General features: G+C 39.4%; 1 protein-coding gene across 1 annotated transcript; it reads right to left on the bottom strand.

Annotated features, from left to right (window-relative positions):
• Positions 1-256: 256 nt before the first annotated feature.
• TM4SF20 (transmembrane 4 L six family member 20) lies at positions 257-11463 on the bottom strand. Its single transcript, XM_004776603.3, has 4 exons — positions 11223-11463; positions 5959-6024; positions 2479-2630; positions 257-575 (listed from the first exon to the last, which is right to left on the bottom strand). Exons 1-4 carry the CDS (start codon positions 11403-11405, stop codon positions 287-289), a joined length of 690 nt encoding a protein of 229 aa, XP_004776660.1. The 5' UTR covers positions 11406-11463; the 3' UTR covers positions 257-286.
• Between the last annotated feature and the right edge of the window lie 4131 nt (positions 11464-15594).

Here is a 15594-nt window from a genome sequence, read left to right on the forward strand (position 1 = left end):
AGCTTTCTAGACAGTGTTCCATTTTTGAACTTCTAAAAGAATGTCTTTTTATTTTTTTAAAGATTTTATTTATTTATTTGAGAGAACACAAGTTGGAGGGAGGGGCAGACAGCCTGCTGAGCAGGGACCCTGATGCAGGACTTGATACCAGGACCCTGGGATCATGACCTGAGCCAAAGGCAGCCGCTTAACCAACTGAGCCACCCAGATACCCCAAGGAGTGTCTTTTAAATGCAATTCTCAAATGATTCAAAACTGCTAATATTTCCATTTTATTACCATGAAACTAAACAATTCTACTTCTCCGTTTAGTGACCCCACACAGACAGCCAAGGAAACCGATGGCCATCTGACTGAGCCCAAACAGGAGCTCCAGAATCCCCACGAGCAGTAGGCCTAAAAACACCGAGAAGTGGATCACCCTGTGTTTGTTTTCTTCAGAGTCGAAGTTCAAGGTATGCTTTCTCCAGTCACTGGCTGTGACGCCATTGATGGTGAGATTATCAAAATCAGGAGGAGCGACACAAGACTCACTGAAGAACCACTGCAGATTGAAGGAGTCTGGATCAATGTCACTGAAATGAAAGAAATGACAGGAGGTTTTCAGGAATATCACTTACCATGAAAAGACTGCATCATCGTGCCCAGAAAAGGGCAAGTATACTAAAACAGCAAGTCCTTTGAAATACTATGTCCAGAAACTATAGCTAAGACCCAAGTTTCTGATCATGTGTCCATGTACTCTGATCTCTACAAAACTCTTACTGAGTATCTGTCCCCTCCCTCAACCAGCATTTCTAGAGTACCTACTCTTGGGTTGAACCATATGAAATTTTCTGTGTTGGAAATAACTGAATATTCTTAATCTCCCATGATTCAACCTAATTATACAGGTGTTCCATTACTTGCTAAAGACATGTAAAGTAAGGTGCTCCCTGCCCCTGCAGGGAGCTCAGTTCTTCCTACAAAATGGCAGCGTTGCATCTGCTCTCAAAAGGGCTGTGCAAATTTTACTGACAAAAGGCATGTTAAAAAAAAAAAAAAGTCTGATTAAAGGGATTTGTGCCCATTGTAACAAGGTTTGGAAAATGAGAGACTTCTAACCCAAACGTGATCTACCCTAAGATGGTTGTTCCCTCAGTTTACTACCAAGTAAGGCTAAGTGGTCTTAGAGAGTTTGCATTTCTGGATACCAACAACTCACATTTATCCTGGGAAGACAACAGTATTTTTGGCACATGGAAAGGGAGTATGCTTTCTGCAGTTTGCAGCAAGCCTAGCATCAGTCTTGGAACTCTTTCTCCCCAGCTGGAGTGGCTCTCATCTCCAGAGCTTAGCCAGGTGCCCGGTGAGTTATTCTCTCCTAAGGGCTGAATGTGTAGAGCATCTGTGCTTGACATCTTTTATTTTGAACTTCAGATCTAGGAAAGGGAATTTTTTGTTTTGATTTTAATTCACAACAACTGCAGTATGCAAATTTTGAGGGATTATTCTTTTTTAGGGTAGCAGGAGAAAAGGAGGGGGAAATTTTTTTTTTCATGTATTTACAAAAGTGAATTCTGGTTATTTTCAAAAACTGAGCAACATATAGATAAGCGAGAATTAGATTGTTCTTTTCTTCCAGTTTTACAGACTGTGCCTAGATTCAGGCACAGAACCATCTTTCAAGTCTGAAATGAGCCACTTACAAGTAACTCCTCTATATTGTCACTATATGAGTTAAACTTGATTCATTCCCATGCCTGCAGTATATTTATAGTACGTCTGCATGAATCCATCAACTGCTTTTGTTTCTTTTAGGGCTTATAAGTAAGGCTCTAGATTTTATGTATTGTGTTTTTATTCATTTTTTTAATTATAAAAGTAACATATGCTTAGGGCTTAGAAACTGAGTTTGGAAGTGTAGAAATGCAGTGCTCCCTTCACTCCTCCAGGGCATCCTCTATAACCATTCTCAAAAAAAAAGTTTCTGGCATATATTTCTAGAAATTCTTTAGACACATATATACTTGCAGCCATAGATTTTTTTTTTAAAGATTTTACTTATTTATTTGACAGAGATCACAAGTAGGCAGAGAGGCAGGCAGAGAGAAAGGAAGAAGCAGGCTCCCCGGTAAGCAGAGAGCCCAATGTGGGGCTCAGTCCCAGGACCCTGAGATCATGACCTGAGCCAAAGGCAGAGGCTTTAACCTGCTGAGCCACCCAGGCGCCCCGGCAGCCACAGATTTTTAAAAGAAAAGGATAAACCATCTGAGTCAACTACTCCTTCTAGACAAGATTCCTGCCCCCCACCACCCCACAAACCATTCTGAGTGGTTCTTCCATTTCTATGAGGTTGTGCCAATTGAGATTAATGTGCTAAATCCCTAAGAACCTGTGTTTCAGTCATTCCATCAAAGAACAACGTGTCAGCACCACACTATTCTCATGGAGCTAGCTGAAGCATGTGAGACAATCTGTGAAAATCAGGATACTCACCTCAAATTTTTGAATGAAAATTCACAATTAAAAGTGCTGTTCTCTTGAGAGTTACAAATGAGAGGACCTTCCGAGAGAGCCAGGATAGATACCAACATGCAATACACAGCACCAATGACCGTGATGACATTCAGAAGTGATGACAGAAACATCTGGAAAACAAAGAAGAAGCACTGGTGTATGTTCTCACGTGTTCCTGGACTATTTCGAGACTCAGCAGCACATGCAGACTTCTGACCAACCGCTGCTGGTCTCTGGTGCCCCTGTGGTCCTAGGTCTTAAGATCTCCATTTGATTAGGTCTGATTTATCAAAGAACAAAGAGGGCAAAGTCTCTGCCATTTGATTAGACTTACTAAAAGATTGTTGGACTTGCTACTGTTTTTGGAAAATCTGTACCTTTTTACACCCTGAGCCTTGTCCACTTCAAGGAACCACTGACATCTAGTACCTCGTCCCCATTCTGTGTACTTCCTACTTCACAGAACCTGGTCTAGATCTTAACCACCACATTTTGGCATCTGGTCTCCTGACTCCCAAATCTTTCATCCAGATTTGGCCCTAATGCTATGAAAGGTCAGTGGTCCCCATTCTGCTGAGATCAGTCAATAGCGTCATGTTAAGCACAGAGCTTCTCAACCTCAATACTGCCAACATTGGGCATTTTGTTTTGGGGCCTTTCCTGTACATTCTGGATTGTTTGGCAGCATCGCTGGTCTCTACTCCACTAGATACCAGTAGCTGTCCCTCCAAAGTGTTGACAGCCAAAAGTGTCCTGGACACTGCTGAATGTCCCTCTGGGGGGCAGAACTGCTCCAGTGAAGAACCATGTTGTGTCAGGGAGAAAAGCTGTAAGCCTTTAAGCGCCTTTCATTTCATGAGTGAGAGTCAGAGAAAGCAGAAAAAAGGCATGAAATTTGCCAATAGGAAATGTTATGGCCCAAATGAAAGTTGGTATATGTGTATGCTTTTCAGAAAAAAAAAGCTCTGTGTTGTTTCAGTGAAGTTGTTAGTCAATGATAATTATGAGTTAAAATATGCAGAGATGAAGGAATACTTGTCCTTTTCCTTGGGTCCGATAATACTGCCACTTCCAGAGGGTTCAGGAGACGTGGCTTTAATGAGTAGGCAGAATAAGGGGCTTCTTTATGTACCTCATGCATGTTGTTGCATATATTATCTCATTTAACCCTTTCAATAACCCCAAGAGATAGATACTATTATTCCCACTTTAAGGATGAGAAAAATATAATTCAGGGAGGTTGGCAAACTGTCAGAATCTCACAACTGGTAAATGCTTGTGCTCAGATTTTAATCACTACATCAGAATTCTTCAAGCTAAAAGCAGAGAATGATGGATTTGGAGTCTAATTCAAATCCAGATTCTTCCACACTACTGTGGCCTGTGCAAGTTACTTAATTTGCACACCAAGAAGTGCACTATTTATATTTTGGTCATTTATTCTTTCTAACTTCTTATCACTACAAAGGGGCCTGGCTTTAGAACGGGCTCTTGGGGATCTGAATTCCCCCAAGTGGGGGGTTTATGTAAATGACTCAGCAAAACCAAAGCATTTGGAAACAAAACCAAGAAGTGGACAAAGGGAAGGAGCAAGACACAGTTAAAGTAGGGGAAATAGTTGGAATAGTTAATACAGGAGATAAGCCTTGGTGACCCCATTACCCACCCAAGATCTAGCCTTTGTCGCCTTTATGATGCTTTGGTCTTTTCTCAACTTGGAAGATAAGTGATATGACTTAAGCACCAGTCTTCCCAGGGCTGCCACAAAGTGAGAAAAGTGCTTAGGAACACTTTATTGCATCTACTCAATATAAGCTGGAAATTTTAATTAAATAACCAGCACCACTATTATTAACAGAGCATGAGCAGTATTACATAAGCATTCCCTACCCCTTGGCACTCTAGAGTTCCTATAACTTCTTGGCACGTAATAATCTGTAATGTTGCAGAAGCATGAAAATTCCAATAACTTTCAAGGTTGGTATGGGGGAGCAAAACCTGCAGAGTTAAGCCCAACACCTGCATGAAAAGGTGTCTTGCTTCACAACTTACTGTCCTCCAAGGACAGAAGAAACTTAAGTGATCATTGAAAAGATGACTTGTCATTAAAGGTATGTAGGGGGGAAAGATTCTTAAGGGAAATATGATTTGACACAAAAATCTATAGAAGTGTTTTGATATTTTAGAGTTCAGGGATTTAGATATAGCTCAAGATATCTTTCTCAAGAATGTAAGTACAATATAGAGGTAATAAAAAGTCAACTGCAAATTATAAGTTAAAAAGAAAAGTACCAGAGAGGAGAAACTGAAAACTAGTATTTATTAAATTTCTATGGTATATAAGGAACAAAGATGTAGTATCAACAATTAGCAAAGTAATTATAATCCTAGATAAATATCAAGTGTCAGAAAAGGGTACTTTTTAAAAATATAAATATTAATACAGATATAAATATGCACACTTTTAAACCCTAGCTCTCACCCCTGGGATCATATTAAAATCACCTATATTGGTTTTGAAAAATACTGAATCTCTGGGGGCCACCAGGCATTGATATTTTTAAGATTGTTCTGGGTGACTCTGATGTTCTCATAAGGCTGAGCACCATAAAACCTCAAGATAATCCAGGAATATTTACTATGACGGCTTGTTTATTGATCCAGCCCACCACTCCTTAGAGAATAACGAGAGACCTCAGTGTTGCTTATAATAACAACCGTGGCATATATAGTGTAAATATTGTGAATTTTGGAGCCTGGTGGATTTGGACAAAAATTCACCTACTTATTAGCTGTGCTACCCTGGCAAATTATTTGCTTTCTCTGAGCATCAATTTCTCAGACAATGAAACAGACACCATAATATTTCCCATTAGTGGTTTTGAGAGAATTAAGCAAGATTGTAGCGTTGGAAGGGTTCCGACCATAATAACGTTAGGCTAATGAATATTCACTTCCTTTACTTTTAACTTAGTTACAATTTTATACTTAATGAGTACACAGTAAATGTTTGAAAATAAATAACCATTGTCTCCTTTAACTGGATAAGGACAATTATTTTGATCGTAGCAAACCAATCTTTCATAGAATTGAGGATACACTTTCCCAAAGTCTTCTACATACACCACGAAAATGACAAGTATTTGAGAATTATGAAATTGATTACAGCTCTGGGTATAACTTCCAAATCTCCTTTCTTTGAAAGCCTTTAGGTTATTGAAACTGAAGATTGAGGAAAGGTCTGAAGACTGACTCGAAAGCTTAATTCTTATGGGGAAAAAAAGAAAAAAGATAAACTTCGCACTTTCCATATTATCATATAATTACTGTAAATTGCATGTTTCTATGACTGTGGTCCTGCCACTGTTGGGCAGATAGTGATGACTCGGGAAGCTTTGCTGCTGTGTCAGTAACTGAATGTTCCTGCGCTTTGGCTCGAGGCCGATGGTCCATACTCACTCCAGTTCTGTTGTTGCAGCACGCTCTTTTTCTTGCTGCCAAGGACATTGTTGTTGCTGGAATGACCTGGAAATCACATCAACAGGAAAGATGAATATGATTTCTTCTCATCAGATGAGAAAAGCAGTCATCTCCACCTCCCAGCAGTTGTGGGAAATCAAGGCTCAAGGGAACAAAAGGGGAAATTTGGCAATATCCCTTGATCTTGTGCACTTTGGGATCCCCATTACAAACACAAAGATTAAAGTGGGGAAGGGCTGGGGCATTTCAGGACAACAGCTTCAAACTCTTCCATCTACATTCTTACTTGACTTTCATCTTTAGAGAGAATTGGATTTTAAATGGATTAGAGTGAGTTAGTTACTCATTATTTTGGAAGGAATGTTTCTGAAAGAATTGTTTGCATCATCCAAATTTTCCCTTTTTTCTTTCTTCCTCTTCTTTTTTTTTTGTTACTATAATCTATGACCATTTATTCAATTTCCCAAAAATTGTATAAATTAATCTGGCAAGAACCCAGAAAGGAAACTGCCTGACAGTTGGGAACTAAGAATTCTGTCACCACCCTCTCCCACTTCTGAACTTCCCTCCTACCCTCAGGGTCACCACCATCTTGCCAGTCGCCAAATTTATGTCCGGAGCATTATTTTTTTTTAAAGATTTTATTTATTTATTTGACACAGAGAGATCTCAAGTAGGCAGAGAGGCAGGCAGAGAGAGAGGAAGGGAAGCAGGCTCCCTGCTGAGCAGAGAGCACAATGTGGGGCTGGATCCCAGGACCCTGAGAACATCACCTGAGCCGAAGGCAAAGGCTTAACCCACTGAGCCACCCCGGCACCCCCAGAGAATTATTTTTGGCTCCACATTCTCCTTTCTGCTCATGTATCCATGACAGTTCATGACCTCACTTTACACTGCTGTTTGGGAAAACTGCATATAGTGCCTTCTATGTCAAGGGAGATGTACATCAGTGAGGAAAACTGTGAGAAATGATGCCACATTCTCAGGATTAGGTTTCAATTTTGAGTAATATCCACTCAGCAGTTATGACTAGAAATTCTTACTGGAAAAAAGTTTGTAACATTGAAGAGTGAAATGTAAATCATTTCCTTCCACTGTAGAAATTTTAGCCATGAGCTTTTCCTGCTCTCTCAGCACAACTGCCCTAAAGCAGCTCTCTTTTCCCTCCCACTCTTGTTTTCTAATGTTTTATTGAGTTCTAACAACAGGCCAGCTACTGTTGTAGGTGTTGAACATGGTTCAGTTCATTCCAGCTTCAGAACAATCCCATGAGGTGGGCGCCAGTATTACGCCCAGTTCACCAATGAGAAAACTGAGACACAAGTTTGAGTGACTGGCCTATGAAAGTGGATGAGTTGGGGACCCAAATCTAGGCACTTGGGGGCCAGAGCCCAGAGGCTCAACCATGATTCTACACTGGGCAATTCTGATAGATCTCCCCTCCTTCATACGGTCTATTCATTCTTATCCTTCCCCTTCTGCAGCTCCACCTGGCTCATCTCATCATCTAACTCTTACTGCTCTTTCCCTGATACTTCTTTTCAAGCCCACATACTCCTTTGTTCTTTTAGACCAGGTCTAAGATTTACACCTTACAAGGCAGCCTCCCTGACAGACTTTACCCCGCTCTAACCATGGGCTGACTCCATGTCACTTGTGGAGAACACGGTATTGTTCTCAAGCTTTGCTTATATATTGCCCTGAACACCAACACTGTTATAATTCAGGGGCCACATGGATGTCTGACAGCCCAGCTACTCTGAGGCATACCTGAGAGCCCAGAAGAAAAGGAAAATAAATTCGTTTAGCTCTCAAATAGGTGTCAGCATTCATGGACTAAACTTCTTTTGTTGTACTCACAAGCTATCCTGTCTTCTGGACTTAAGGAGAAATGATTCAGAACAGAAACTGGCAAGCTGTGGGCCACCATCTTTTTTCAAAGTTTTATTAGAATACAGCCATGCCCATTCACTTACATATTGTACGTGGCTGCTTTCACACATCAATGGCACAACTGAATAGTTATGAGAGAGACTGGATCGCGAAGCTTCAAATACTATCTGGCTCTTTATAGAAAAAGTTTCCCAACCCCTGATTTAGAAATGTAATGAGTCCATTAAAGTTGACACAACATTAAGTTACAGCTTAAATGTATAAATCATTCCATTTTCCTTATCAATGTAAATTAAACTCTAACTTTCTGAAAGATTAATTTATTTCAGAGATGCTGAACATTTACTTTCATAGTTCTTTTCCTTTGCAAACGTGTTTTATAAAGTAACAATGGCCTGTGGTATATGTATCCTCACCCAGTTGACTTCATGACATCTTAACACATCTTTGTTCCATTCTTATGTGTAACTTGATAATTCACTGTATTTCAACCATTTTGCCCATTCAAAGTTTCGGAACTAAGATGGACAATAAAATGTGATTTTTTTTAAAAGTCATCTCTATAACCAATGCAGGACTCGAAACCACAACCTGGAGATAAAGAGTTGCACCTTCCACCAACTGAACAGGTACCCCTTGAATTGTACAATATGTATGTGTGTACATATGTAACTAAGTTATAATAAGTTTTCCAGATAATATCCTGTGAAAATGAGTAATGAACTACTCTTTCTCTTCAATTCCTAAGTACATTTAAATGCATGAGTTTTTGTGAAATCAAAAATCTTGATAGACTTTTATTTTTATAAAAATATTTTTTATTTTTTCTTATACATACCAATACTTTTATCCAGTTTTAAAAGTAAGGTAGTATATGATTTTACAAATGAAGTACAAGAAAGCTTTTAGATCATTAAAATACTGATAGAAGGCAAACTTTCGGGATTTTCCTAAGTACTTGAACATGACAGTAAAACACAAAGCCATAGCTCATCATGAATATAAAAACTACAATTTGAAAATTCTTGTCATACATAATATCTTCTAATTTTGGTTAACATTCAACAATTTGTTCTATGTTTAGACTTTAATAATTGATAAATTATCATTATGTAAGAAGTACACTCAATGAATAAGCATGATTAAGTTCAGACTTTCAACCAATCTCATATAATAATAAAATGACCTTTATATTTTTTAGAGGAAACATTTCAAGTCTTTCTTTTTAGTGCCTGGGGAAAAAAAAATAATATGTATTGATTTTTCCACGTAACAGTTGGTAATTGAAGATAATTACGGAACATCTCTTAGTCATGGTTTCAAAAGATGAAAAGGTTCTCTTCTCTTTTCACTGAATCATAAAACCATAAAATGATTGTGCATTTTATGAAGTAATCAATAATGAATTCCATAGTTATTATCAGCTACCAACTGCAAAATCGCCAGTTTATGAAGAACATTTAAAATGCCATAGCAATTTTAGAAAATTTCAAGAACTCTGACAAGAGTGCTATCACAAGCAGTGAATGCTTCCTTATTAACTTTTTTTTGTGTTTACAAGTATATGAAGAGTTCAGTATTTTGGATGATTCCCTTTGAAAAAGATACTCTTCTATATTCTGTTTATAGTCAAGGATCATGAAAATGTACCTGTACTCTGAGACCTTCTATCACCTACCAGTTTGCTTGTGAGCCTAGTCTAGAGTTTGAGGCTCAGTCTATAAAACAACTATTGAAGTTTTCAAGGAGTTGTTTACTGCCTCGATGACATTCTACAATACTGTGTAATAGAGATCCCTCATGTGATTCCAGATCTTCATTAATATTTATTGAGGATCATAAAGTAAATGTAGTCATAGAACAAGGAAGTCCAGATTTTCTGGAAGTGTTTCACAGATTTATATCACCTTCCTATGCTTCAGTTTCGTGGCCACTTAAATTTATGGAGAAGGTTATGGATTTTGTCTTTCCCCTTTGTCAACAGGAGACAGACGTTGAGGATTATGGTGGTAAAACAGAGCCTTGGAATCAGATAAATCTGGAATTGAGTTTCACACCTACTATGTGCCTTGTTAACATTCCTAACCTTCTGCTTGCTGATCTGTTAAAATACAAATGATAGTATCTGCTTAGCCAGATTATTAAATGAAATGAGATAGTGTAAAATGTGAACCGTAGCTGGCACTCAACAGAACTCTCTGTGGGCCCTTCTCTGTGTCTTCACCTCTTCATCTTCCTTCCCTCCTCCCACTGACAAAAACAAACATAGAATGTAGGTATGTACCATCGCCACCTTATGCTCTGTTATTGCTAGCAAGACATTGTTTTTAACTGAGATGGGGTTCATACTAGAACCAATTTATACTTAAAGCGACATGAGTCATTCTACATGGATTGTTTTCACACAATCCATGATGAACTTCTAGCTAGATGAACTTCTAGTAGCTTCATGAAAATTGCCATTATTGGTTAGACTTAGCCAGCTGCTCCTGGCTTCTGGTCTAAGCAAGATGCATGGAAGCTCATGCTACTTAAGTAGAGGAAGCTTCTAGAAAGGCAGAAAGCAGACACAAATGTTGGCAGTTGCATCATGGTTGAGCACTGTTGCTCACTTCCTCTTAGCCTGGAAGGAAACTCTCAGGGTTGTTTGAAGAAATAGCCCTTCTACCTAAAGCAAGGTGAATAGATTGCTCACAACGTTAAAGGTTAAGAAACCATCGACTTTGGGGGAATGCTTCCTAAAATGGCCTTTTGGTGCCAGAGTGGTCTCCACTCCAGTGTGCCAGCCAAAGATAAATTTTTATCTAAAGTTTAACACGTAATGACCCAAGAGCACTTCCACAGAAGTCGGGGATAAGACCAGCAGCAGTGACTCATCATCACTGAAAACACACACACACACATCCACACAAAAGTTCATTTCTCTGACATTAATCAGACTCCCTTGGGTAGCACTTCCCACTCCCGTATTCCTGTGAATACTTTGAGACTAGTATTGGCAAAGGAAAGCTGAGGGGAAGGATTCAAAACATCTTGAACACTAACTATAAAGCTTAGAAGAATGGCATAACACATGTGAAGAAATATGACAGATAGCAATCCAACAAACTTTTATCAAATTATTAATTTTGTTGCCCAAACTCTCTAGTCCATACCACCATTTATTTAAATTTACTTAAATTTTCATTCTTCACTGATGCCAGTGAATTAATACCATTAATACCATTCCACTGCTCCTGACGATATCCTCAGCCAAGGCATAGCCCACCATCAAGCTGAAAGATGGTGTTTGGGAGTTTGGTAAAATAGGCAGCCTTTTCTCCAAATCAAGCCAAATAAATGTTACTCACCATCACACCTGCTCCTATAATCCCTGGGAACCACCACTCAAAGCAAGAGATGGGGTTGTGAAAAACTTTGCCTTCATCCACAAAGTTTAAAATGAGAGGAATTGCATTGAGAACTATTCCCAATATAAGTAGAAACAATAAGCTGAATCCATTGCAGGATGTCCATCCCTCACAACAGGTCATGGTCACCCCCTGGTTCAATGAGAAATCCTGTCAGTGTGGCTGCTGGTGTGGTACTGTCTTGCCTTTTACCCTGAGCCTTCTAGTTAAAGTTTAGAACTTATGAAAAATAACTGTATAAAGTTCAGAGTCCATCCAGGAGGGCAGGGCATTATTATGAGAACTGGTAGAGGAAGTAAGTTGGGTTTCTTTCTTTCCTTCTTTCTTTCTTTCTTTCTTTTTTTTTTTTGTAGTCTGTTAAATATTTATTAACGATAACCATTTATAGTTTACACAAAAAATGTTTCCTTGATAATACACAAAAATTTCCTGATAATGGTTACTAAAAACAGCTACTCCCACCCTCCCAACATGTCCACCCCAATATTCAATCTACAGTGGCTTAATCCAGAAGTGTAATCCAGTAAGACTGAAGACAAAACACTTCAGGTCCTGGGCAAGATAATAAAATATGTGTAAGCCTTCTGGACCCTTGGGTTGACTGACATCAGTAAGAGAGCCAATTTTTGATGTTGTCGAAGAAGTGTGTTCATGTCCAATAACAATTTCAGGTTCCTGCCAGTGCAGCCTATCAAGAGGAGGCCACAGAGCACCATCTCTGGCTGCCAGTGCAGCCTATCAAGAGGAGACCACAGACCACCACCTCTGGTTATCACACTGCCGTCAATTATTGTCCTCAGCATCTCCGTCACACTTTCATGTATGTAAGCCTGATCATAACATCATTTGTGTAATTGTTGTTGTTGGTACATCTCAATTTCTCATCAGATGGGAACTGATGCAGGAACACATGGTCAAACTTGCCCTTGTCACCCACTTAATAATGCAGATAAAGGTCACTCTTCACAGCTCCATAGGGGATGGAAGGTGGGAAAAAAATCTCTAGTATCTGTTAGATACATTTATGCAAGAAAATAAAGAGATGAAAACAAACAAACAAAAAAAAAAGCAAAGAAGAAAAAGGATGGTCTTAAGATATGTTTCCTTAATACCTTTTACTAGTATGCCTTCTAAAAACAAGAATATCCATTTTATATAAAGTATGTTTTCCTGTATGCTCACATACACAAAATTTTTAAAAAATCTGAAGTCATATTATTCCAGTCTTATAGACAAATCCAGTTAGAAGTGGCCCGTCTAAGGCTGGTGGGAGTTTCTGTTAACACTGAAGACCAGCAGTGTTCAAGTATGGAAACCAGAATGAAACAGGAATATGAGAAAGATGGAGGCACAGATCATCATGTCTTATTTTCTTCGAACCTTGAGCACTTACTTGGTTATGCACAGTACTTTTCTGGTCTGGGGCTTCATGTTGTCTTCCTACTACTTTGTGAGTGCCTCAAGAAAAGTTCCACCCCTTTGGGATAGCCTTTTAAATACCAAAGTTCTCACTCATACTAATTGGCCATCATAGATCACCAAGAGGGCTCTGCTCACCATTGTTACTGAGAGATTCAGGGGCGCAAATCTATCCCAGCTTTCACAGTTGTGGAGTCAGAGTAAAAAGATGTGGTGAGTCTTAACATTTTTTTTTGTCCAGAAGAGCCACATCACGTCTTTTCACACTTTCTTAGCCAAATGGTCACTCGGTTATGCTTGGGTTCAAGTGCATGATGAAATACAAACTGATATGTGTCTGGAAGAGAGTCAAACATTATGCAGCTCTAATACCTACCTTGCCTTCCTCCTGCTGCTGAGTAATCGGCTGTGCAGCCCAGGGCATGGTTTCAACAGATGCTGTTGGGAATGACGAATGGAAGGATGCGTGAATGCAGAAGTGGGGTCAATACAACCCATAAGCTCAGGTGTCATGGTCTTGGAGAAGAGCACGCCAACCTGTAGAAGCAGGAGGGCACACTGTGTGGGTTCCACTGGCCAACCCTGAAACATCAGTTCTGGTTTCCAGTTCCAAACAAATTAAGACTACTCCAACCATCAGAAATAAAAATTAAAAATTATAAAATTAAGTTAAGAAAAGAATACTGCACCCATCACCATAGCACATCACGGATAATGATGGAAGGAACGCCGGATGGAAGATCACACTACAGTGGCGCTGAGTGAAAGGGGGGGTACTTCCATCATATGATTTGTATACTTCTGCAAGCTTGAGCTATCTAGAATAATTTCATATTTATTTTATAAAAATTAATGATTACTTGGGGCACCTGGGTGGCTCAGTTGGTTAACGTTTGACTCCTGATATCAGTTCAAGTCTTGATCTCAAAGAGTCATAAGCTCAAGCCCCACACTGGGCTCTGTGCCAGGCTTGGAGCCTTCTTAGAACAAAACAAAACAAAGCAACAACAACAACAAAACTACCACCCCCTTGAATTATACAAATTATATGACTATAGAATTATAATAATATATAAGTAAATTATATATTTATTACTGAGATGACTGCATGGGAAAGGCAGTTACTTATTTTCAGATGTGGACTTTGCGATTTTAAATCCTTTCCCATCTTCACAAGGAGCTGAATTAAAGAACTGTTTAGGTACAAGTTTACTCATAGGGACCTGAATTTGTTAGACTCCACCTGACTACAAGACCCTAAGACCAAAACTAAATAGCATGCTTTGCTAGCAGCCATAACAAAATTTACTTCTGCTTGGGTTTGGTACTCTTTACACTTGTGGCTAAAAGTAAGTAACTGAAAAACTGTTAAAATGTAGAACCATAGTCTGTATTATGAAGGGAAAGACAGGGATAAAGCAGAAAAGGGAACCTGTTTACAAATGAAGAGAAGGAGCAGAACAGACAAATTTAAAGGTCTGGGTCAACCTTTCTGACCGACATGCTTCCTTCTGTAAAAACAATCCCCACAACTTACATGAGTAGACCCTCTGTATCTCATTTGTGCTGTGGAATTGCTCCCCTGGTCATTGCTGATAGCAATACCAGTAGATATAGAAGCTTAGCTCTTCCAATCTCTCCCAGGAGTTTAGAATTTAAAAAGATACTAGTTATTCTCTGCTATGCATGAAAAGGGAGGACATGCTTATCAGTTAGGATTAGCCTTTAGTTGCATGTAAAAAGAAACTCAGAATAACAATGGCTTCAGTGAGATACAAATTCGTTCTTCTCAAGAAGTCTGAAAGTAGGCACTCCAGAGCCTTAAAGATAGCTTCACTTCCTCAGAGATCTTTCCAGCTTATGGAGCCACCATCTCTTTGATCCCTTCATTCTCAAGCTCAAACTATGGTGGCCAGTTCTCTAAATGTCATATCTATTCTCCACTCAGACGGATAAAGGAAGAGAAAGGCCCACCTTCTCCCTTTTAAAGAGCTCCTGGTTGGCTAGAATGCAGCCATGGGACAACATTGGCTGCAAGGGAGTCTGGGGATTAAGTAATATTTACTTCAAGTGATTTGTGTCCAGTTAAAATGGGGTAGGGGGATAGAAGACAGAGGGTACCAGGAGGGCAATTAGCGTTCTCTCCAGGTCCTATAAATTCATGAGCTATGCCAGGGGAAAAAGAGAAACCAGACTGCAGAAAAGAAGGAAGAAGAAGAAGAGAAGATGCAGATGTGTAGAAAGAGTGAGAGACCATGGGGTTTTAGAGGGAGATAGAGAAAGAGTAGCTGCCGGGCTTCTCAAAGGCTTTCTTCTTCGTTCCTACCCTATGAAGATTGACTGTAGGTTCTGTCTTTGTTTTTTGTCAGGCGCCTCTCTATTATAATCAATTGCTCCCTTTACACTATTTTAAATGGATTTCTTTTTTTCTTTTTTTAACAATTCCCCAAAAAAGCTAAAACCAACTGTTACAAAACTCAAGGATAGAAAAGAACAGAAATAACTTCTCACATGCCCTGCTGGAGCAAAAAGAGTTCAGAAAAAGGAAGGATTCTATCAAGATGGGCAGGGAGCCAGGATTCCTCCCGGCTTTGGAGGGTGGCTAGAATTTGACACAAAACGATGGTCAGGGGACATTCATGTACCAGTGTCAATTGCAGAAAACCAAAAGTCTTAGAGCTATAACTTGGAAATTATGTGTATAAATTATTGGGAGGTTTGGAGGGACAGATTCTAGGCTGGTTTCCAGAAATGCCTCTCAGGGCATGACTAATGAATGGGCCCATGGGGGAGCTGTTGCACCTGCTGTAGTCAGAAGGGAAAGATATCAAGAAGCACCTTCTGGAATAATTGAGTTCAGGCATATACCTCTAGAACTATGGTCCAGAAAGCC

Source organism: Mustela putorius, unplaced genomic scaffold, assembly GCF_011764305.1.
Source record: "Mustela putorius furo isolate JIRA1106 unplaced genomic scaffold, ASM1176430v1.1 tig00000275_pilon_pilon_pilon, whole genome shotgun sequence".
Classification (NCBI taxonomy): domain Eukaryota; kingdom Metazoa; phylum Chordata; class Mammalia; order Carnivora; family Mustelidae; genus Mustela; species Mustela putorius.

What these genes read in the sequence shown, in the direction of transcription:
- TM4SF20 (XM_004776603.3), bottom strand. Translation starts at nt 11,405, where the DNA reads ATGACCTGTTGTGAGGGATGGACATCCTGCAATGGATTCAGCTTATTG. An exon ending in TTATAGGAGCAGGTGTGATG is followed by an intron (nt 6,025 to 11,222) that starts GTGAGTAACATT and finishes TGTGATTTCCAG; the next exon opens with GTCATTCCAGCAACAACAAT. An exon ending in TTTTCATTCAAAAATTTGAG is followed by an intron (nt 576 to 2,478) that starts GTGAGTATCCTG and finishes CTTTCATTTCAG; the next exon opens with TGACATTGATCCAGACTCCT.